This window comes from Hevea brasiliensis, chromosome 5 (assembly GCF_030052815.1).
Source record: "Hevea brasiliensis isolate MT/VB/25A 57/8 chromosome 5, ASM3005281v1, whole genome shotgun sequence".
NCBI lineage: Eukaryota > Viridiplantae > Streptophyta > Magnoliopsida > Malpighiales > Euphorbiaceae > Hevea > Hevea brasiliensis.
The window spans coordinates 109,306,844-109,330,949 of record NC_079497.1 but is presented as its reverse complement, the minus strand read 5'-3'; the positions used below and the strand labels follow the sequence as shown (position 1 = coordinate 109,330,949).

Here is a 24,106-nt window from a genome sequence, read left to right as displayed (position 1 = left end):
ACCAGTACAGTACTATCCATTCACATTTTACACATCCATCTACCCATACATCATACATAAAGAAGAGCACTAAAACTTTCTCTGATGACCTCTCTTTAAAGATCTCTTCTAATCCTGCAAACCTACATCTAGGGGTTAGGGGAAAGGGGTACCCTTATACAAACTAAGTGAGTAAACTAACTAACATTAATTATATCATTCATTTCATACATATGCAATGCATCATCTAAATGGGTTTTCACAATATAAATATTTCACTTATGATAGATTTGTCACCAGTAACTCTCCAAATCCAATGTGCCCGGCTCATATAGAGGCCCCTCGGGACTTTCGCTTAAAACATGACATGTGTTATGCACCTAGAGCAACTTATAGATTTCCCCTGATGGGGCATTGTAAAGATCTCCCCATGGGATTTACTTATGGATCCATAACATACATAACATAACATAATCATAAACATGGGGGGAGTTAGCGGGTCATCCATAATCCATCATGTACCAAAAGCAAATATGCAATTATGTAACATATTCGTATTCTAGATACATACATCCTAAATAAAATATGACATGATACATAAGGATGACATAAATTAAATTTAAAAATTTACATTTTTTAAGGTTATAATTACTTGTCTTTTGTAGCCTATCAACTAACTAACTCGAACAGTAGCTATCATCGGATCCTTAACATCGCGAGTCCCTCAAGCCCAATCCTATAAAATCAAACCATAGAGAGTTATACATGGCTCTAAAACTTTATACACATAATAAACAACTTATTTTAGGCCCTTAAGAACCATGAAATTAAGTTTTGGAATCTCATAATTGAAGAAGAAATTAAAAGGGCATAATCAAGTTCGATTATTGGAGTCTTGGGTTTCAGCCATCAAACCTAGAAAGTTTCTAAATTTTCTGAGAAACTGCACCCTTTGGCTGCCAAACCTTTAGTTTTTGGCAGCTAAACCTAAGAATTTCTATAAATTTCAAGTTGAAAACCTGCAGAATCCTTCTCCCATCAACGCCCAAACTCACTCTAAAGTTTCAAAACTCAATCTAAACACATATACACATCTCTAGGGCCTAAAACAATTTAAAATCATGTTTAATACCATATAAATTAATCAAAAACTCAAATCCTAAGTTTTCCCCAAATCCAACACAGCATATTCGTGGATTTATTCAAATCCATCAAGGGGAACTTGCCATTTAAGGTCCATAACACTTAAGCATGACTAAACTAATAATAAAAACATACAATATCAACATAAATCACAAAATCCTAACCCTAACATGCATAAAATTCCCAAAACTCATCTTAAAAATAACTTTACATGAAATTAAAGTTATAGAAACTTAATCTCTCATCAATTTTCTTAGATTTGCATAATAGATTAAGAAGAAAAGAATATTACATCTTTTTTGGAGCTTGGAGGTGAGAGAATCAAAGCCCCAAAGCTCCTTGTATGCTCCAGCAGTTGAGAGAGAGAAGGAGAGAAAATCCAAGTGTTTTGGCAGAAAAATGGGTTTTGGTCCCTTTTATATGCTCAATGTCAAGGGACTTTTGGCTATCGAAAGCCTTAATTTTGGCTGCCAAAGTCCATTTTATCCAAAAAGAAATTTAAGCCGAAAAAGGGACTTCGACTACTAAAAGTTCATTATTCAGCTGCCGAAGTTAATTTTGCCTAAACATGAACTTGAAAATTTTTATTTGATCAAAACCATTAAAACATTTTTTTTTATTTTTTTAAACACATTTTGAACATTTCAAACACACACATATAAATATATACTCGTACACTTCCACCCCCATTCCCTTATTCGTGGAATCTTCAAATTCGCTAGAATTTTTCATTTAAGACAGAAATTCTGATATCAAGAAATGGTAGGTGTTACAAATTGGATTTAGGTAGGAAAAATCCTAGAATTTAAATCAAAAGTTTTTTGTAGAGGAATGAGTTAAAAGCTACCTCTTATTGTGGAATCTATCAATTGTAATTGATTTATTGTGTAATAAAAAAATTAAATTTTAAAAGTTATATATTTTTTTAATTTTAATTAAAATTTGAATTCAAAATTTTATAATTTTAAAAAATGAGATTTGCATATAATTTAAAATATATTTAAAATATCAAAATGAAAAAAAAAATCTGCCAAGATTTTAGGACGTGGATCTGCAAGGGGCTTCAAAGAAGCATTTCTAGGTCATGTGATGATCTAGTCAGATCTACATCAAATTTGAATTCCCAATTTCCTATATATATATATATATATATATATATATATATATATATATATATATATGCTCTAATTATTTAGTTTCTTCCAATACCATCATGCGAAGTAGGTGAATTTGAATACACGTGACTAATTGATATATGAGGCAAGTGACCCCAGCACGGCAGCTGGTTGCTGGTGTTCAGTTGATCCAATTTTCTAGAGATTTCAAGCTTTATCGGAGTTTGGGCACATGACTAATCATCTTAATTTAATTTTCCCATTGCCTTTCTTTATATATCATTTTCAGTCGCATTGTAATTGAGTAGAATTGCACTTACATGAAATTCATCTGTTGTTTTTAAATATTTATGAAATATTTAGTATATCATGAGAATCAATTATCCTGGCTCTGTTGATTAAAAAATTGTAGTAGAATTTATTTAAAAAAAAAAAAATCGTTTCATTATTTCTCTCTAATAAAATTGAGTAAAAGAAATATTTCTCAATAGGAGATTTATCTAGATAAAATATAATTTTTATTATAGTTTCATTCTTAAATTAAGTTAAGTTTCTAATTAGATTAGAATTGAGATGATTAACACTGTATAAATAAAATTATTATTTGGCTATGCTCATTAATAAAGGACTATTGCGTAAAAAAAAGATTCGATCTAAGAAAAAAAAAAGAATATATAATTTAAAAGAAAGGAATTCTTGTCAGGGCGTAGGAATGAAAATTTTAAATTTTAAATACAAATTGTCACATGGTTTTTGGACTCACAAATTTAATTTAGTAATTTTTTTAAAATTAATTTCTAAGCCCATTTACTTATTATCGTAAATGTGATAAATGGCTAATTAAAGTATGCATGTCACTTATTAAAAAGATAACAAGTTGACCAATAAAATAGTGACATTTAATAATTAAGTATCTCCTCCCAAATTTATTATAAATAAAGATGCCTACTCTTCAAAAAGAGGATTAAAAGAATATCAGAAGATCAAGTCTAAACTATGGAAGCTTTATCCAAGTTACAAATTATAAGCTCTACAGATTTTTTATTCAAGCAATAAGATTACCAAAATTCTATAAGTCCGTCTTCCCCAAATCAAAGAAGTCTTCCCCGCATATTCAAGAACAAGCTCTTAAGCTCTTGAATCACACTCTCCAAAGGAAAGAATCAAAGGATTGAATTTCTTTATCTAAGAAATTCCACAATAAAAATTGTATCCTTTTTTTTCCATATAAAATTGATATTTATTCATTATTTTCTTGTATTTAGATTTCAGACACGAAATTTGCATGTATATTGGGATCTTATCTATGTAGTTGACAATATTCTTTATAATGTATAATATAGTTGAAATAGGAAATGAAATGAGTTATATTTAAAAGAGATGAAAATGGACCGACTAATATTCACTCAATTTATTTAGTGATTTTTACCATGTCTTATTGATATAGGATTCTTGAAATTCCACCATAGAGCATAGAGGAGAAAGACATGTGCTCTAACCCAAAAAATGAACCAAATGAGTGGAAATCAAATTAAAACATCTCTCCTTATTCTTTGTAAGCACAAAATTGTGGAACACCAAGCTGCCAAGTTATAGCAATTAAGAGTAATAATATATTAATTATTTTATAATATGGCTCTTTGAGGGCATTTTCTGATTCTCCTAATAATGCTCTTAGATAAATTTACATCCTTTATTTTTATATATATTCAGCTGAATATTGTAACACCCCTGATTTTTTTATATATTATTATTGGGCTTCGTGTAGGTATCCTCAATTCATGAAATTCGGCTTGTCCGGATTCGTGAATTTCCGCCGCATGCACTGGTGACCGGAAAAGTCTCCGAATTGGGCCGAGGTTTTGGCTAGCCCCCCATTGTCAGACGTCCCGAGCGCGTCCCCGAAGTCGGAATCGGCAAAGGTAAACCCGAACCTAGTTTTTACGTAATTTTTTAGTGCTTAAATAGGATTAAAAATCCATAAAATATTCGTGGTAGCTTAGAAAATTACGATTCTTTTTGCAATAGCTTAGTAATATTGCTAAGGACCGCGGGGCAAAGTTTTATAATTTTTAGAGCTTGTTTGGGCAGTTTTTGCAAAAATGATCAATAATAAGGACTAAATTGAAATTTTGCGTATTGTGATGGATGATTGATTTGATGGGCCCAGGAGGGGCTGTGTGATATGATTGAACTGTTGATGTATGGATTGTGAGTATAGAAGTGCGTTTTTAGCCCTTTTGCAGGTTGGGTAGGTCCTAGGTATAGGGAGACTCACGGATTTTCGCACGACTTAGGACGTAATTGGTCATATTCTTTATATGTATAGAGTCAGATTGTAATAAATAAATGTAATATGATTGTCAGTGAGCCGATGCCTTCTTCCTCCACCCAGCCGCCACAGTAATTTGTCGTCAAGTCTGTGAGTAAAATATTAATTTTAATTATAATTTCGATATTGTTATATGTTCAGCATGCCCATGCATCACTTATATGCATATATTTATTTAGTTAAACTCTAGGCACAATTTATGTTGCATTCATAACTGTTAATATGCTATGGATGTTGTTGTGGTAATTTGGAGCAGTGTGCGTGCGTTGGCGTGCGTGTGATGTGGTGTGGACTATGGATAGGACGGGGTAGTCACGGCTTGAGTAATTCGCTGGGACCCGTTCCTTCGAGGGGTAGTCACGGCTTGAGTAATTCATCGACCTCGATTTGGTTATTAAGTGGAAGTCCGAGCTTGAGTAATTGGCACCAGTTGGATTTAAGAGAGTCAGATAGGATCAGCTCCCATATGTTATGATTGATACTACAGGGTGTGTGAGTGCTCCAAATTACCTTTTTGATGCTATGATGTGAATATGATGTTGATGTTACATTTCACTCTACAGGTTGCATTAGTTCAGATAGTTATAGAGATTATAGTTAAGATTGATATTTTACTCTCTGAGTCGAACGCTCACTCCTGTTCAAAAATTTTTACAGGCCACAGGAGGATATTTTGTTCTGGGTTAACCTGCCTTTTTACCTCGCAGGTTGTGTATCAATATTGTGTAATTTTAATTACTCCTAGAATTTCCGCATGTGTTAGCAGTAATTATTTGAAATTGGTCTGTAATATTATATTCATGTTGGACCTGTAAACTTAATATTTTAAGTCTGTTTGATGGATTGGATGAGGGAGCTGAGCTCCCATTTATCATTATGTTGATGAGTATGTGGAGGGTGAGCTGAGCTCCCCAATGGATTGTTTATTGTGTTTACAGGTCGGGTGAGTCGAAAACTCCCCGTTGGAAAGTCCATTTTATGGCCAGACTCTGTCCGTTTGTTTTCTTGATATTGGGCCCAAATGGGCCTTAGAGTTGGGTTAATGAATAGTTAAGGCTTACTACGGGCCTCGGGGGCTTTAGGCTGGCCCAGGTCCTAGTGCCGGTCCGGCCCATAGGTTGGGTCGTGACAAATGTGGTATCAGAGCTTAGGCTCCAGATTCTTAGGGAATGTTCATCTAAAGTGTTGGGAAGAGTCTACTAGAGTCACATGCGAGTATAGGATTACATTTCTTTTCCTGTAATTCTTTGTTTCTAGATTCTACGTTATACCTCGGAAATATAAGATTACCTCGCTTAGTGTCTTGATTTTCGTGGAGTACATAGAAACATGAAATAGATTTAGCAAACTTATTGAGATCTACCTTGGAAACACGTATCCAATAAATACTATATTTTCACAAGATGGGTTTAAATGGTGTGCCCATTTCGCAAGGCACGAGTACATAAAAGTGAGTCTTGAAAGTACAATGCCCTAGATAAGGATGAGGATACCATTGTCATCGGTGAATGACCCGCATGTAATAAGTTTATGATAATAGAAGATTCAAGAGAGATAAGAGATTAAGAGACCTAGTCCGCCAGACGTATCGTAGTAACTATACAATATTCTCGATGTCCTGCTCGTCGCAGATTACAGATCGACATGAGATTATTGTGTAGAGTTGCGTACTTCACTGAGTGCTTATGATGAGGATGTTGCAGTACTGCTTTGGTACAAGAATGCCGAGCAGTTCTATATCCGCAAAGGAGTTGGGAACTCTGGTTAGGGATCTAGAGCTAGAATATCGAAGGTTACAGCTTGGGTGGTAACTAGAGTTGATACCCTAGCATGAGCTAGAGTTACAGTAAGAGTTGCAATGTAAAGGTGACACCTATAGAGTGGGACCATCTAGTCTTCGGTATGGAATTTTGGATGGTTTTTGCAGTATGACAAACATTTTGCTTAGAGTTTAGTGAGAATAGTATACCTTGTGTGTATCAGTATGGAATAAAGTACAACCCTACTACCTAGAGAAGGTCGAAACTATGAATTTATGATTTACAGAGCTATGATATGATAAGAGAGACATTAGTTTGACATGGTTTTGGGCAAGGTGGTAAATGTAGTACCTTTGTTGCGACAAGTTAGGTATAGTCCTATCTTTCGTAAGGGATCAAAGTTATTACTAATAATGGTGACCCACAAAATAGTACGGATGGACCGTAGAGTGTGGTAGAGAGTAGTTGGCTCTGTATCCGGAGAGGATACAAGTTCCATTATAGGAATCATATATAATCAGATCACGATGGATGTAAATCCTTTGAATTGGATGACGGGTTTGGGTGCCCGAAATCTTAAGTTTTGGAATTGAGTAAACATGGAAAATAATAATAATAAAAATAATAATAAATAAAATTACTGCAGAATCAGTTCTCGAGGTAGTAAGGGTATTATGTAAGCTAAAGGATAAGAATAGAAATCATACGATAAAGGTATGACTGCAATTTCCTGAGTTCCTTTCTGACTTCATATTCTTCAAACAGTAGTATAATCTAATTATAATAGTGTTAAGAGTAATAAATTAGCGAAGATAAATCACAGAAGGCCAGTAGACAGAGAAAGTGTAGAATGAAAATTGGGATAATTGATTACAGATGCAATATAATCTAAGTGCTAGTGGGAGTACTAGCTAGAGTGGTCAAAGGACCAAATTTGAGTAGCACAGACATATGATAACGCGATAGAGACTCTGAAAGATATAGTTAGCAAGTACAGCTATTATGTTAGGAAGAAGAATGGAACCAGGGATAGAATAGTCAAGTTCTATTTTGGGTAAGACAAAGGAAATAAATGAAAGGACAACCTAAAGAGCGCATAATAAAAGGAACAAAGTTAAGATATAGGATAGGCTAAGTGTTATTCTTGGTAAGGAGAATGACAAGGATGGAAAATCCAAAATGGGACCACATTAGTGAGAAAAGTGATGGAGGTATGAAATACAATAATAATGAGTAAATGTTAGAAGGTGTGCGATGGTATTGCAGACTACCTAAATAGGTAGAGAAAGAGAAGTTAGTAAGCAGTAAGTTGAATAAAAGTCAGTCTAAGGGATCAAATAGGTATGATGAGAGGAAAAGAATGATAGATAATGACACATAGGTTTTAGGTTAGACTTTTGAGATAGTGAGAAGGTAGTTAGAGGTTCGTTATGAATGTCAGGCAAACATTTTTAGTGTGATCAGAATCACTTTGTAGTGAAGCAATAACGACAGGACAATAGTAGGGGTAGAACGAAAAGTGACAAGTCTAGATGGTTATAAATCACTAGAAAGTTCAAGGATCAAATTAATGACCCTAGATAAGGGTGGAATTAGTGTTGGAAGAATTTATTAGTGAGAGAAATCTTTCAGGAATCAACAAAAGTTAAGGGCACAATATAAACGATGATAGATATGAATCATTGGTCGAGTATAAGTAAAGTTAATAAATTATAAAATATTATGTCAGGAAGGACAATGGTACGGTAAAGTGTTCATGCAGATGATATCTTATAGGTAGAGCACAATTGTGCTAAGAGATGATGAAATTTGAAGAGAAAGACCAAGAAACATAGATTAAACGTTATTATATGCACAATCGGGCGTAGTTGAATATAAGAGGATATTTTTCTTTCTTTTCAAGTTTAGTTTGTGCTATTGGTTCTAGAGGGTTATATAAGGAACGGAGACAGAGTCAAGGAGACCTAGTTATTTGAGAGTTTGGTAGGCACCAATTCATACACAATTTCCTGATATGAGAATGACAGTAAGTGCATACCTAGTGTTAAGTATGAAAGGACGATCAGAATTGTGACAGGAGTCAAATGGAGTTAGCTACCAAGGTTTGCAATCGTTTTAAATTATGAGCTAGAGGAAGTACTATTTATGGATGAGTTTCAATAGAAGAAATTGTTTCTAATGGGAAAAGTTGAGGCTGAAGTTTGGAAAGTTATAGGCAGTATATGTGATTATATTAAGGAGAATGAACACATGAAGTATTTTGTTTAGAATTAAGGCATGGCGCACATTTCAGTAGAGAAGAGACCGTTGATTCGGGAGGTACATGAGTTGATGGATCAAGGTTTAATCCTAGATCTGTCAGATGAGGGGGTATTGTTGGCTCACTTTTGGTGAGGCGGACTTGAGGGACAGAGTTAGAGTTTCCCAGCACAGAGACCAATAATTGATGAAGATCATAGAAAGAGTACAGCAAGGCGAAGGTAGTGAGTTTGGATTTGCCAATGATGGCGCCCTAGTGCAAGGTTCTAGGATATGTGTGCCCGATGTAGACAACCTCAGGAATGAAATCATGCGAGAGGCACACTATACACTGTACAGTGTCCACCCAGGTTCCACCAAGATGTACCATGATGTGAAAGATAGCTATTGGTGGAATGGCATGAAGAGAGACATAGCGGACTTTGTGTCCAAGTGCTTGACGCGGTCGAAGGTGAAGTTTGAACACCAGAGACCGTCGTGAAGTCGCAAGAGCTCCCTATCCCGAATGGAAGTAGGAAATGATCACTATGGATTTTGTGGATCGGTTGCCTCGCACCACGCGAGGATATGATTCGATATGGGTAATTGTAGACCGCTTGACCAAATCACTCACTTCTTACCGTGAAGACAACATATTCTGGCACAAGATGCCCGCTCTACATTCGAGAAATAGTCGATTGCATGGAGTTCCGGCCCATAATATCCGACAAAGGGCCCCGATCACTTCTCGGTTTTGGAGAAAGTTGCAGGAGGCACTTGGCACACGCTTGAACTTCAAGATGCCTTCCACCCTCGCATGCACGGGACAAATTGAAGGACGATCCAAACACTGGAAGACATGCTTCGCATGAGTGTCTTGGATTTTGGAGGTCAATGGGATGATCAGCTAGCTTTGGTGGAGTTTGCCTACAACAACAGTTACCATTCCAGCATAGGGATGGCACCCTATGAGGCACTATATGGAAGAAGGTGTAGGTCTCCTCTGTGTTGGACAGACATGGGGGAAGCGAAGGTGCATGATGTAGACCTAGTGCAGTACACTTCAGAGATAGTTCCTTTAATCAGAGAACGATTGAAAACAGCTTTCAGTAGGCAGAAGAGTTATGCAGACCCCAGACGAAGGGATGTGGAGTTGTCAGTAGGCGACTATGTATTCTTGAAGGTTTCTCCAATGAAGGGAGTCATGAGATTTGGAAAGAAGGGCAAGTATGGCACCTCGGTATATTGGACCTTTTGAGGTTACTGATAGAGTTGGAGCAGCTTGCTCACGGCCAGAGCTACCACCCAACCTTTCTCACGTTCATCCCGTGTTTCACATCTCCATGCTCAGGAAATATATTCCCGATCCTTCTCATGTACTACAATCGGATGTAATATAACTAAAGGAGAACTTGACATTTGAGGAGCAACCTGTAGCCATAGTGACTACCAAGTGAGACAGCTAAGATCAAAACAGATCCCTATGGTTAAGGTTTTGTAGAGGAGCCAGTCAGTGGAAGAGTACACCTGGGAGTTAGAACGGGACATGCGTAGCAAGTACCCTTATCTGTTCAATGTGTAATAATGTATTTTATTCTACCTTGTGTAAAATTCGAGGACGAATTTTCTGTAAGGGGGGAAGAATGTAACACCCCTGATTTTTTTATATATTATTATTGGGCTTCGTGTAGGTATCCTCAATTCACGGAAATTCGACAGTTATCCGGATCTGTGAATTTCCGGCCAGACAGACCAGTGACCGGAAAAGTCTCCGAATTGGGCCGAGGTTTTGGCTAGCCCCCCATTGTCAGACGTCCCGAGCGCGTCCCCGAAGTCGGAATCGGCAAAGGTAAACCCGAACCTAGTTTTTACGTAATTTTCTAGTGCTTAAATAGGATTAAAAATCCATAAAATATTCGTGGTAGCTTAGAAAATTACGATTCTTTTTGCAATAGCTTAGTAATATTGCTAAGGACATGAGGCAAAGTTTTATAATTTTTAGAGCTTGTTTGGCGCTTTTGCAAAAATGATCAATAATAAGGACTAAATTGAAATTTTGCGTATTGTGATGGATGATTGATTTGATGGGCCCAGGAGGGGCTGTGTGATATGATTGAACTGTTGATGTATGGATTGTGAGTATAGAAGTGCGTTTTTAGCCCTTTTGCAGGTTGGGTAGGTCCTAGGTATAGGGGAGACTCTGCCGGATTTTCGGCACGACTTAGGACGTAATTGGTCTTTTTCTTTATTTGTATTGAGTCAGATTGTATTAAATAAATGTAATATGATTGTCAGGTGAGCCGATGCCTTCTTCCTCCGCCACACAGTAATTTGTCATCAAGTCTGTGAGTAAAATATTAATTTTAATTATAATTTCGATATTATTATATGTTCAGCATGCCCATGCATCACTTATATGCATATATTTATTTAGTTAAACTCTAGGCACGATTTATGTTGCATTCATAACTGTTAATATGCTATGGATGTTGTTGTGGTAATTTGGAGCAGTATGCGTGCGTGTGATGTGGTGTGGACTATGGACAGGATGGGTAGTCACGGCTTGAGTAATTGGGACCTGTTCCTTCGAGGGGTAGTCACGGCTTGAGTAATTCTGGGACCCTCGATTTGGTTATTAAGTGGAAGTCCGAGCTTGAGTAATTCGGCACGTTGGATTTAAGAGAGTCAGATAGGGGATCACTCCCATATGTTATGATTGATACTACAGGGTGTGTGAGTGCTCCAAATTACCTTTTTGATGCTATGATGTGAATATGATGTTGATGTTACATTTCACTCTACAGGTTGCATTAGTTCAGATAGTTATAGAGATTATAGTTAAGATTGATATTTTACTCTCTGAGTCGAACGCTCACTCCTGCTCAAAAATTTTTACAGCCACAGGAGGATATTTTGTTCAGGTTAACTCGCTTTTTACCTCGCAGTTGTGTATCAATATTGTGTAATTTTAATTACTCCTAGAATTTCCGCATGTGTTAGCAGTAATTATTTGAAATTGGTCTGTAATATTATATTCATGTTGGACCTGTAAACTTAATATTTTAAGTCTGTTTGATGGATTGGATGAGGGAGCTGAGCTCCCATTTATCATTATGTTGATGAGTATGTGGAGGGTGAGCTGAGCTCCCTAATGGATTGTTTATTGTGTTTACAGGTCGGGTGAGTCGAAAACTCCCCGTTGGAAAGTCCATTTTATGGGGACTCATCCGCTTGTTTTCTTGATATTGGGCCCAAATGGGCCTTAGAGTTGGGTTAATGAATAGTTAAGGCTTACTACGGGCCTCGGGGGCTTTAGGCTGGCTCAGGTCCTAGTGCCGGTCCGGCCCATAGGTTGGGTCGTGACAAATATGTACTAAATAAATATTATATAATTTAAGCAGAAAGATAAACATTTACATGTTGACCAGATTCAAATCCAAATGGGATCTTGAAAAAAAAAAATAAATAAAGTAATGGACCCATGTAGACTAGGGGTGAGCATTATTCGGTTCAAACCGAATAAACTGAACTGAATTTCTTTAATTTGGTAATTCGGTTTTGTTTTTAAAACAATTTGGTTCGGTTTTATATTATAAAAATTTATGTTATTTCGGTTCGGTTTGGTTTTGAAGAGAAAAAAATTGGTTAAATAAAATTGAACCGAATAGTAATTTTATATATTCAAATCGAATCGAACCGATTTTTTAATTGATTTATTTTTATGGGGAATTTATGAATTATATGTAATTATATATATATATAAATTGTTTAATTTCATTGATTAATGGTTATTAGGTTCAAACCAAAGTCAAAATTAGATTAAATAACTTGAAAATCAAGTCTAAATTAAAAAATTAATCAAATATTAAAATCGATCGGTTTGAACCTAACCGAATTGAAATAGAATGATTCGGTTGGATTTGATTTTTCATCCATTTCGGTTTAATTTCTAAATTATATAATTCAATTTTTATGATTTAATTCAGTTTGATTCGATTCAATTCTATTTGAACCAAATACTCACCCCTAATATGGACGGATGGTCGTGCCAAAGGGATGCACAATATTCTTATGTATCACCATTTATATATATAATCTTCTTATTTTATGATTTTGTAATTATCAATATGTATATATTACGTTTCTCATAAATTATGTTAATAAGTTTTAATTTAATAATATTAAAATGGCCTTCAAAATTATAAAATCTCAATTTTAAATCTTAATTAAAATTATTTATAATAAAAAATTTTATATCATATTTAAATTCTATTTATTTTGCCAAAGTTTTTTTTTCTTTTTTGCATTTCTAACATTTAAATTAATTATAAAATAAATTAATAAAAAAAATTTTTAATTTAAAAATAAATAATTTTTAAGAGAAACCACTTCTTTTTTTCTAAATAAAAAATTATTTTCTGAATTTTAATAATTATTTTTAAAATGTAAGAACACTTATACATGTATGGTATACTATTAGTTTAATAATGCAATTAAATAAGCCTAACTTAAATTAATTCAATCATTAAAAATATATTACTCATTTAAAAAATTTAAATTTGAGTCTCCATTTCTTCAATATCGTGAAAAAAAAATTGCATGTTTACTTTGCAAACAATTTATATCATATTTATTTATTTATAATAAAAATCTCAATTTTAAATCTTAATTAAAATTATTTATAATAAAAAAATTTATACCATATTTAAGAATCTGTTTATTTTGCAAAAAATATTATTATTTCTTTAACATTTTCTAACATTTGATCTAATTATAAAATAGAATGACGGAAAATATTTTTTTAATTAAAAAAAATTTAATTTTCAAAAAAAATGACTTCTAATATGAAATCATTTTCTGAATTTTGATAATTTTTTTAAAATATAAAAATATTTATATATGCATGATATATCATTAGTTCAATAATGCAATTAAATAAGCCTAATTTAAATTAATTCAGTGATTAAAAGTATATCACTAACTTGAAAGTCTTAATTCGAGAATCCAACTATTTAATTTCGCTAAAAAAAAAAAAAAGACATTGCATGGTTAGTTCGCAGAAGCAGGGCTGGAAATGGACAAAAAAGAAAAAGTGATGACTAATTGTTTTTAACGAAGCATCACTTTCCCTTGATGACTAAGAATGGCCAATTAAGTTGAGCGGCTTTCATTTTCCATGTTCATGGTGCATTTGCTTGTCAATGAGACAAGAGGCTTATCCAGTCTCATCCGAGATTTGTTTTCTAATGTCTCTATAAATTTTCAGCCACTCTCATTTTAATCAACAATATTTCAATTCTAATGATCTTGCCTTGTATTCTCGCCTTTACTTTTCGCGTTGATGGCTCTTTTTGATTTGACCCAATTGAGACATTACAAAATGAGCCCTCATTGATTTGGCCGATTGGGACATCCCTAGTGGTTATGTACATATCTAGGCAATGAATGTGTCTGCAAATTTTAGGGTCAATTTTTTTTAGGTCAATTTTCTATTGGGCACTTATTTATACATATCTTTTATGATAATTTTTTAAGCTTATTTACTTAAATTTTACATGTATTTTTTCAAACCTTTACGAAATTTTAAAGAATTATATTTAGTTTGAGTTTTTGCATAGATATACATAAGGGTAGGGAAACCTGTTTAACATGATAGAAATATATACAAGAAAGAATAGTTTAAATAAAAATAATGAGCTGAATATTTGAAGTCTGGTGAGAAGATCTGAAGTGAGATCGTCTCTTGCCATCATGTGCAGACTCTCACGCAGATTTTATTCATTCAGCATCATTATAAAAAAATTAAGATTTTTTATTTTCCCTTTAAACTTAATGAAAATATCTCTATTAAAACTACACATTATGGAATGACTACATCAAACTGTTATATATAAAATTAATTTCTACTAAAATTCAAACTCAATACCTCAAAGTTTTAAAGACGGCTCTAATACACTGAGCTAAAATTGAATTGTTATATATATTCAAATTTTTTTGCCAACAGAAAGCCCTTCTATTGAATTAGAGGGAAAGGAGAAAAAAAACAAAGAAAAAAAATATATTCTACTTCATAGAATTTTAAGTGAAGAAAGTTTGGATGAACAAAGGCTTTCTTCAAAAATTTTGATCCATGTGAGAATGACTGTGGGGCGGATAAGTTTGTACGAGTTTCATATGAAAAAGTTGTAAGAGGAAAATGGGCAACAGCCAATTCTCCCTCAAGAAATGCTATGGTACATGAGAAGGAAACAACACTAAATTACAAATCATCATATTTTGGTCACCAAAAAATCATTAAAAAGGACAAAAGCAAAAGAGAAAGAAAAACTACTTGTGTTTGCTTTTAGTTTGCGGCCCTCTTTCCTTTGCCAGTTTGTGTGTGGCTTTCTTTATCAACCATATCATCTTGTGGTAGAAACTCAACAAAAAATAAAATATTTTTATCACCTAACAGAACTAATTCAGTTAATGAAAATAAAAGCTTCCCTTTTTTTATTATTTAAAATTCAATTTCATTAAAAAAAATATTTCAAATTTACTTATTTTAAATACATTATGTCAATGTGAAAAATCAACTTAAAATTTCATAAAAAGGAGATTTAATTTGAGAATAACTCTAATAGTACATACCAAAACCTTGTGATAAAAATTTTAATCCATATTTTTTTTTCTTTATTTTTTTTGAATTTATAATCAATAAAAGTTAGAATCAGCTTCACACAAACAAATTCAACTTTAAACAAATTTACAATGTATTTTCACTTTATTTTTTATCTGAGGTAGAACACGCGCATATACGAGTTAATAATAAAAACAAACTACTGTTCAAACCATGACAACTATTAAAACTATATCAACTTTAAGGGAGTCCTTATTCTCATATAACCCACACTCATGCATACTCCACAACTAATTATGAAATCCCAAATAACTAGTCCATTGATAGATGGACCTACCTCAATTTTTTCGCCACGGACTCGACCTCAACCTATACTTTCAAGAATTATCTTTTGAATACTGACCATAAAACTGAACTATGATGAGACTATAAAGCAAATCTAGTTACCATTAGGACTTGCTTTTATGGTTAATTTATATTTTCTTCAAGGAAAGCGTGGTATCATAACAATCTAGGGCATCAGACCAGTGTTTTGTGCTCGACATGTTCAAAATAGTGATGATGAGGATGAGGATGAGGATGATGAATTAAAAAAAGGCAGAAATTGATTTTCCAAGGTTCAATCAATCATCAAATTTTAATTGAAAACCTAAGGATGAAATGCAGTAAAAGTAAAAGTCAAATCAGCCAAAAAAAAGGCCATAATCCTATAGCCAAGGGGTATGCAATGTTTACAATTGAAGTCCAATGAATTATTTGAAGTTACAATTGAATTAAATCAATTCTGAAGGAGGGGATATTGCTACCCAACCTTCTTGTGAACACTTCTTATAGCAGATCAGCTTGTAGATTCAACTGTGTATCATGTCCATTACCACCATCCAAATCCACAAATGATCATTCCTCCATTTTAATCGGTATTCATTTTTCATATTTTCAAGTTATTTGCAGATGGACCTCTAAGCTCAGAAAAACAAAACACTACTATATAGGACTAGTTCACAGCTTACCATTTGTCAACTTCTTCCAAAATGCTTCTCCAGTTTCCGCTCCACAGGCAACTCATTGGCACATTAAGCAGTAACTGATGGCATTGTAATGTGCTGCTTTATAGAGACATGAGTTTCTCGTTTTAGCTCATTAGCCAAATCAATATTTATCTCCGAGTAGAGTTTCCAGCAGATGGTGATTCGCCTATCCCAGATGGTGAGGTTTGTGCCCTTGGGGGACATCAGGGATTTCAAAATCACTCCATTCAACATTTGCTAAAATATTAGTCAAGGATTTGATCGTTTAACTCAACAAAATAAAAACAAAATTGATTGGGGGATTGGAATGGTAATGGGGGGAAATTTTTGAGCAGGATACAGTCTGTTCTCCAGATATCTGTAATGCTAACATCAGCATCCGAAAGAAGCCAATAATCTGCATCATTCTGCAAAGGTAACTAAATTAAAATTTGGAAAGGATTCACGTATCCACTAGGATAAGTCTAAAAACTAATAATTTAATCCATTGGGATCTATCTATCTATCACTGTCTCAAAAATCTTCAATACGAACATTGACAACACATCCGGGTCCCTTTTTTTCACACAACCCACAAAAGAAAATTTGGATTTGGCACTATGAATAGATAGGTTTCACATACAATGATTAAATGTAAAATAGTATGACAGATTTTACAATTTGTACCTGAGCAGGTTGAAAGAATTTCATAAAACAGCAAAGAAGATTCTAATCAGCTTGTTTGAAATCATGCAGTCATGTTTACTTCTAATAAGATATTATTCTAATGTGGATCACTCCAGCCATGAATTTACAAAGCTTGACGCATGACTGAGCTTGAAACCAGAGATTCATATGAAGCCATTTTACACTCACCATTATCTATAAATCATGACCAATCTCTTTTGTGAAAAAAAAAGTTAGTATTAAGAAAAACCAATCAGCAGAAGTACACTTACATCAACATCTGAGGGAACAATCTTCATCATTCCCCCAGTCAGCTCTTGTGAAGCATCAAGATCAAGGAAAGAATTGTTAACTTGTTGCACCTGAAGTTCATCCCTCTTCTGGATTCTCTGCTCATTGATTATCTCTTTTGCTGGGATTTCATTAGATCCAGAACTAGAAGCATGTGGGATCCTGGTAGATGGCTCACCATTCATCTCCTCAAAGCTTTCCTCAAATTGACTGTAAGAACGGGATGGAAATGTTAAGAAAGGAAGGCAGAATAGAAAAGGAAAGAATATCATAACATACAAGTCTCTAGATTTCCATCACATGATTCACACAAAATGGTAATTCACTATTATTTATGAGGCAATATACATAAATACACATAAGTCGAAAGTGGATATACAGAAGGGGGTCACACCTTACAAGATAAACGTCAATAGGACCCATTGTGCTTCTGAGGATTATCCTGTATCTCCTCTGTGGATATTCAACAGCCTGGATTACAAAAGCTAGTCAGCATATGCATCAAGAAAATGAAATATAGAGCATAAAATAGCCAACTTTTCTCTTTTTTTTTTTTTCTGTGTGTGTGTGTTCTTCTTGACTTACCTCAGCAGGATCAGGGACTTCCAGGGTAGTTCCGTGGGGAGCTTTAATTGCTATGAGGGTTTCATTCTGTCAAAACGAATGTTGGAAGTTTAGTAAAGAATAACAAATAAATCAGCGCCACAATTGAAAAAAAATATATATATTTATTTTTAAAAAAACAAATGGTCAGAATAAACTGACCAGGAAACAAGGTAAGCTCTTAATGTCTTCTTCAGTTACAAAAAGCCACCTGAAATTGTTGGCAAATGAAAAATGGTAGTGATGTTTAGCACACAAATACCAGTTGAATTAATTTATGGGATACAGGGCTGGGTTGGAGATTATTTTACTTTTGATTGTTCTCTTCTTCACTCAATTCTCTCAATCTTTCCTGCATTTCTCTGCAAAAGTTAATGAAAGTCAGCACCATCCAATGGATTGAAGATTGCAACATGAAGTGCTCTAAGGGAATGGACCGTGTAACCTTATTTGATCATCTAGTCCATGCTCTTCCATGGAAAGCTTTTCAATTTCTGCCTGCACAAAAAAATCACAAGATAAAATCTTGTCACTCTAGAAAGGCCGTTATACAATTCTCATGTCATTTTCCATGTCATCATTTGCATGGACTTATGGACAACAAATTAGGGGATATTCCAGAATTCAACTAACATTCTCTGAACAGTCTGAATTCTGAAGTCAAAATAAAGAGGAACAGAAATATAAAGCCCATGATAATAAGGACAGGAAAAGAAAACTAATCTGGTCTGTACAATGATTAAGCATCATCCACTTCCATTTACCTGTAATGAACAAGCATCACCATCTGCCTCCCCTGGCCTTGAAGCATCAACACCCCTGATCAACCATTCAATCAATCCTCACATTAGTTCCAGTGTACGGAAAACGTCTGGTGGAATCAAATGCTAATAACAAAAATAATTATTGTGAATGTTTGAGAAGCTTATTGCTATAAATTTACTTCCAACGTATCCTGTTCTTGAGCTTCTTCTCAATGAGACCAATTCCTTCCAAGACATTTGTTATGTCATATATCCGTCTCTTTTGCACCTATTTCAATGAAAAGCCCTCAATATGTATACAAGTAATCAATAATGGAAGCATCTTTCAGAAATATGCTCACCTCCAAAGTTTCTGCAGCCTTGTTTAGGTCAAGAATACCATCTTCAGCCTGCTTAATTAGATTGACAAATTTCTTTGTCAGAAGACCTGAAATGTTGACACATTTTTCTCTATAAGCATAGATAAGAGTTACAGCTAACTAAGATGACCAGATTAATTAAATTAAATTAAATATAATCCAACTATAATGCTAACACTTCCAAGATTACCTAGGGAACTGTCATAACGGCAGCTACCGGCTGGTGTAAGAGGCGAGGGAGAATCTGCAAGTTCACAAAAATTTAAATCATTAGGTTTCTCCTTTGCTGGTGATCTTCAGCAGAGTAAAGACCCTGCAGCATGCGAACACATTATTCAAGGGTTGAAGAAAATTAATTTAAATGATTCAACACCTTATCTCCAAAAACTAAGCTCTCTTGAAGCTCATGTAAAAGATTTTAAGGAGGAAACAAGAACACATAAAGGGAAATAAAAATTCTCACCAATGTTTGACACTGGGGTCTGAGGTCCTGACCTAGTGCCCTTTGAGGCTTTTGATCTGTTGTATTTCCTTCCCCCTTTTGCAGACACAGGTGTTCTGAAGGGACTATTAGATACATCACCAAATCCAGAACTGCTAGCCCACTCACTAGAGTCACCTCCATTTTCATCAGAGCCACTCTTTCGTTTTAAGAGCTAAGAAACATTAAAAGAAATGCAGAATTATGTTAAATGACAAGAAAAATACAAATAAATCATGATACTACTTAAATACATAAGCAAAAACTAGTGGATACATGTTTCATTTTGAGATTATGATAATGAAACATACGTCCAATAATAATTAACAGAAAGCCAGACAACTGAATGACGAAGAAGAAACCGTAGACCCCATTAAAAATGTTTTCTAAGCAGCTGAAATCACTGACAGAAGAGTTTATGTACGACAATCAGGAATTCATCCAAGCAGGAGGAACTAAGAAAATGATGGATACTTAAGCTTCCCCCATTGGTTAAGTATTAAGGTGTAATCATATTTTGGAATCCAAAACAAATGCAGCAAACAGAAATGAAAAAACTGTGGGCATACAAGCTCTCCCCAATAGAAGACAAAGAAAAATCCATTACAATTCAACCAAAAGGAATGTGCACTTATCAAAGCACGCAGTATAGACATATACGTACGCATAAGTAATTTGAGAATCTAGAACCAAATCAAATAGGAAAGATTAATAGAAAGAAAGGAATATAAAAAGGATTATTAAACTAATTGATATCACTTGAGAAACCAGTGCCGTTGAGACACAATCCTTACTTCCCATGGAACAGAAATTCACTTGAAAAACAGCAGAAATTTGAAATTTAATTAGCGCTCTATAGAACTCAGCTACATTTCACAAGAGCTAAGTTCTCATCGAGGATTCGAGGTTGATATGAAAAATAAGATTCTATCAAATAAAAGCTACCAAATACAATTAAAAGAACGCGAAAATTTTATATATAGAGGGAGTAAAAGTATTAGGTGATGGTCCGTTTAAGGCTTTTAACCCCAAATGACTTTGTCGGATTCCTAATTTTCCCACTTCCCCTCGATTTCTCAGCAACCAAACAGCATAAAAAACGATTTCACTATCATTTCCAACTCAAATTACCCACATCAAATGTCCACAGAATTACTTCTCAAAAATCACATTAACCAAATGGCATATTAAACGACACTCACGGGAGACCTCACGAGAATGCCCTCAGCTTCCCGATCAGCGGCGGCTCTATTAGTAGTAGGGGACGTGAAACGATGATAATCATCGGGAGGGACAAACGGAGGCTTCATTGTGGCAAAGGCGAGGTGCCGTCTCAGTGGGGGCAGGATCGGACCACCCGGAGGCGCCGCCGCCGCAGCAGCCGCAGTCGGCGGGTGAGTGGAGGCTCGAGCACTACCAGACATGGTTAGTGAGCCCAAGACAATCGGGTACGGAGATAATGGAGATCTAAGAGAGAAAGTGGTGTGGGGTTTAGGGTGGGAGTGGAGGGTTTTTGAGGGAAAGTGGGCGCCGAGAGATGAGAGAGCAGAAAACGAGGGAAAGAGGGAATTTTTAGTTTGTGATCGATGTGGAGGGAAGAGAAATAGCAAAAAAAATATATCATAAATTTATTTATTTATTTATTTTTGTTTCTACTTTTTGGCCCTTAAACTTTTTGTTATTGTACGCTGACCCCCTCAATGGCTAAACATATTCATTTTCATCCTTAAATGGTTATGTAATCAACTTTTTCTTACAATTTAAAAATTCTTAATGAGAAAGAGCAATTATATAATAAACCCTAATAATGCACATTCACTCATATAAATATGAGATTACCTCTTATTTAAAAACTAATTGCCTTATTTTTTCTATTTTTTACTTAATTAATATTTAAGTAAATTATTTTGAAAAATTCATCCAATTTCCTTTTTTATGAGTAATTTTTTACGAAATTTTTTTAAAATAATTAATGGGTAAAATCGATACTAATAAAGGGAGTGACTCCAAACCATTATGAGAAATGTAAAGAGATATTCAAAGTAATGTGATATTATCAATTAATATAATTAACAATTAAATATGTATTGATTGAATTGAAAATTAATATATAGATGAAAATTAAATTATTAAATAAGAAAGAAAATTCATATAAAATTAAGATAAAATAAAATTAAAACAAAATATTCATAACATATATTTAAGATGTTATTTATATTTTATTATGATAAAAAAATTTTAAGCACAATAATTAATAAGTAATTTAATTAATGCATAAATATTTTTAGCAATATAGAGAATGGCCAACTCATGTTATCCAAATATCTTTTTTTTATAATTTTTGTAATATAATTTTCAATTTTTTTAATTATAAAATATATAATTCTTAAATTTTTTAATAATAAAATGAAACAATAAAAATTTTAAAAACGTTTAAAAAGAAATTTATCAAAATTTAAGAATTGAAATAAGCATTAGTGAAATATATCTAATATTCTCTTCAAACTAAAATCATCTTAATGTTAATAAATTTTTAGTAATTATAAAAATTAGCCACATTATAATTTTGATAGTCTCACCTTAATCCAAATAATATATATATATATATATATATATATATATATATATATATATATATATATATATACTAATTATTCATCAATCACATTTAATAATAATTAATAAATTGTAAAATTGTAATTTCAAATTTATTTAATTGTTTCATTTTAAGTTAAATTAATTATCAATCACTTCTAAATTATTTCTATAATAATCTTACTAATTATTCATCTATCACACTTTATAATAATTAACAAATTGTAAATTTTTTTAATTATTTTATTTTAAATTAAATTATCAATCCCTTTCTAAATTAGTTCTATAAAATATGATTAAGTGACATTAATAAAACTCTAGTCATCAATTTTATAAAATTAATGTATAACATTTCATATAGCATACTAAGAATTGTGAAAATGGAAAAAAAATATCTATGATTAAAAATATATAAATCATGAGATATGTGAACATTAAAGAAATAACAATTATATTTTTAGTAAATTTTAAAAGTAATGTAATAAATTTAATTACATAGGGCTTGAGTTTTGGTAATCAAATATTAAATAAAATAATTATTTAAATTATGAAAATTGAGTTAATAATGAAAATAGTAATGATATTTAAAAAAGATATGTTAAAGGTACAAATAAACCCTAGAAGTATATTCATTAGTGTCATTAATCCGTTTAAAAAAGTCTGGGTACACTTAAGCCCTCATAGTTTTTAAATAGACTAAAGAGGCCCTAGGTTAACGGATATTAGACTCCGTTATACATGGGCTCTGCAAAATAGAAATTAAATTCTCAAATTAAATCCAAAATCTCCAAATGCCTTACTTTCTCCAAAATTCCCCAAGAAATCAAAAGCCAATATTTGCAATTCTCCTTACAATTTCTAATTTTTTGCTTTAATTGACTTCTGCGACTTTTTATTATTGCTTTGGTGTCACACAAACACTCTCTCTCTCTCTCTCTCTCTCTCTCTCTCTCTCTCTCTCTCTCTCTCTTTGTGTTGTTGTTGATCTTTAGCTCCTTTAATTGTTTGAAGGATAACTAAATGACACCAAGATGGAAAGGGAAGGGCTCAAAAGCCAAAGCTCTTACAGATCCTAGGTCAAAGATTGTTTTACAGCTTTGCATATATTTAATCCAAGTATATGCCCATAGGTTATTCTCTTGATGCAGTGTGCTTCTTGCAATGTAAACAAAATAGATTGAAATTCTTACTTGTGCATTTTTTTGCCGACCTGTTATTACAGCTGAGAAGCATAAGCAATGGTTTCAACTGGATTTAGAGGAAACATTTTATTTATGCTATTCTCTAAAATGCTCTTCTGTATATGTTTGGGTATCAGATTTTATGCCCATTTGATTATATGAGGTTTTGCTAATTGTTTTGCTTCAACAATCAACTAATATCTTTGTGTTGTTATGTTGGTTAGTGGTACAAAATGACTTGAATTTGAAATTTGTATGTTATAGTTTTTGAAATTCCATTTCGATTCCGGTTCTTGAATAAATGAAGTTTTTATGGGAGATTAAACCATTTGTTTTTTTGCCAATTTATGAATTTTTGATGAGTAGGCCATCCCTTTCAACTTTTTTCTGATTCTTCTTTTTTTTTTCGTCGTCAAGATCTTTAAATTGGTTATACCATGAGTTTAGAAGTCTTATTTAAAAACTATGGGGCTCAATTACGCCCAAACTTTTTTTAAGGGCTTAATTATACTTTTGAGTATAATTCAGAGGCTTATTTGTACCTTTGACCAAAAAAATAAGTACTTACCATGATAATTATTAGGCAAAAGACCCATTTGAACCCTTAAACCATTAACTAAAAATCAAATGAGCCCTTAAAATTTTTTTGGGTCAAAAGAAACCCTTCAACTATTCAAAATGATATATTTAACTCCAACGTTAATATATATTAGTTCACTTTGAACCAAACCTTAGTCACATTACCACGTGACCACTGATGACCATTTTCCTCCAATGATCACCGTTATCTCTTCAATTGATAATGTCTTCTGCTCAAATAGATTCAACTTGGAAGACAAAATGGGTAATGGGATATGCCATGAGTAGATTGGGGATTGATTCTGAACATTGTGACGGAGGCAAGACCAGAAATGAAAGCAGTAATTGCCAAAGATCCAACAAATCATTGAAC

The 24,106-nt window shown here is 33.3% G+C and overlaps 1 protein-coding gene across 1 annotated transcript; it reads right to left on the bottom strand.

The window, feature by feature from the left end:
- Positions 1–15,772: 15,772 nt before the first annotated feature.
- On the bottom strand, positions 15,773–20,968 carry LOC110631963 (transcription factor E2FA). Its single transcript, XM_021780018.2, has 14 exons — positions 20,581–20,968; positions 19,361–19,553; positions 19,088–19,141; positions 18,880–18,965; positions 18,718–18,806; positions 18,539–18,593; positions 18,220–18,272; positions 18,086–18,136; positions 17,937–17,985; positions 17,757–17,822; positions 17,566–17,642; positions 17,153–17,381; positions 16,555–16,621; positions 15,773–16,451 (listed from the first exon to the last, which is right to left on the bottom strand). The coding sequence occupies exons 1-14, from the start codon at positions 20,800–20,802 to the stop codon at positions 16,381–16,383; spliced, it is 1,362 nt and encodes a 453-aa protein (XP_021635710.2). The 5' UTR covers positions 20,803–20,968; the 3' UTR covers positions 15,773–16,380.
- Positions 20,969–24,106: the final 3,138 nt, after the last annotated feature.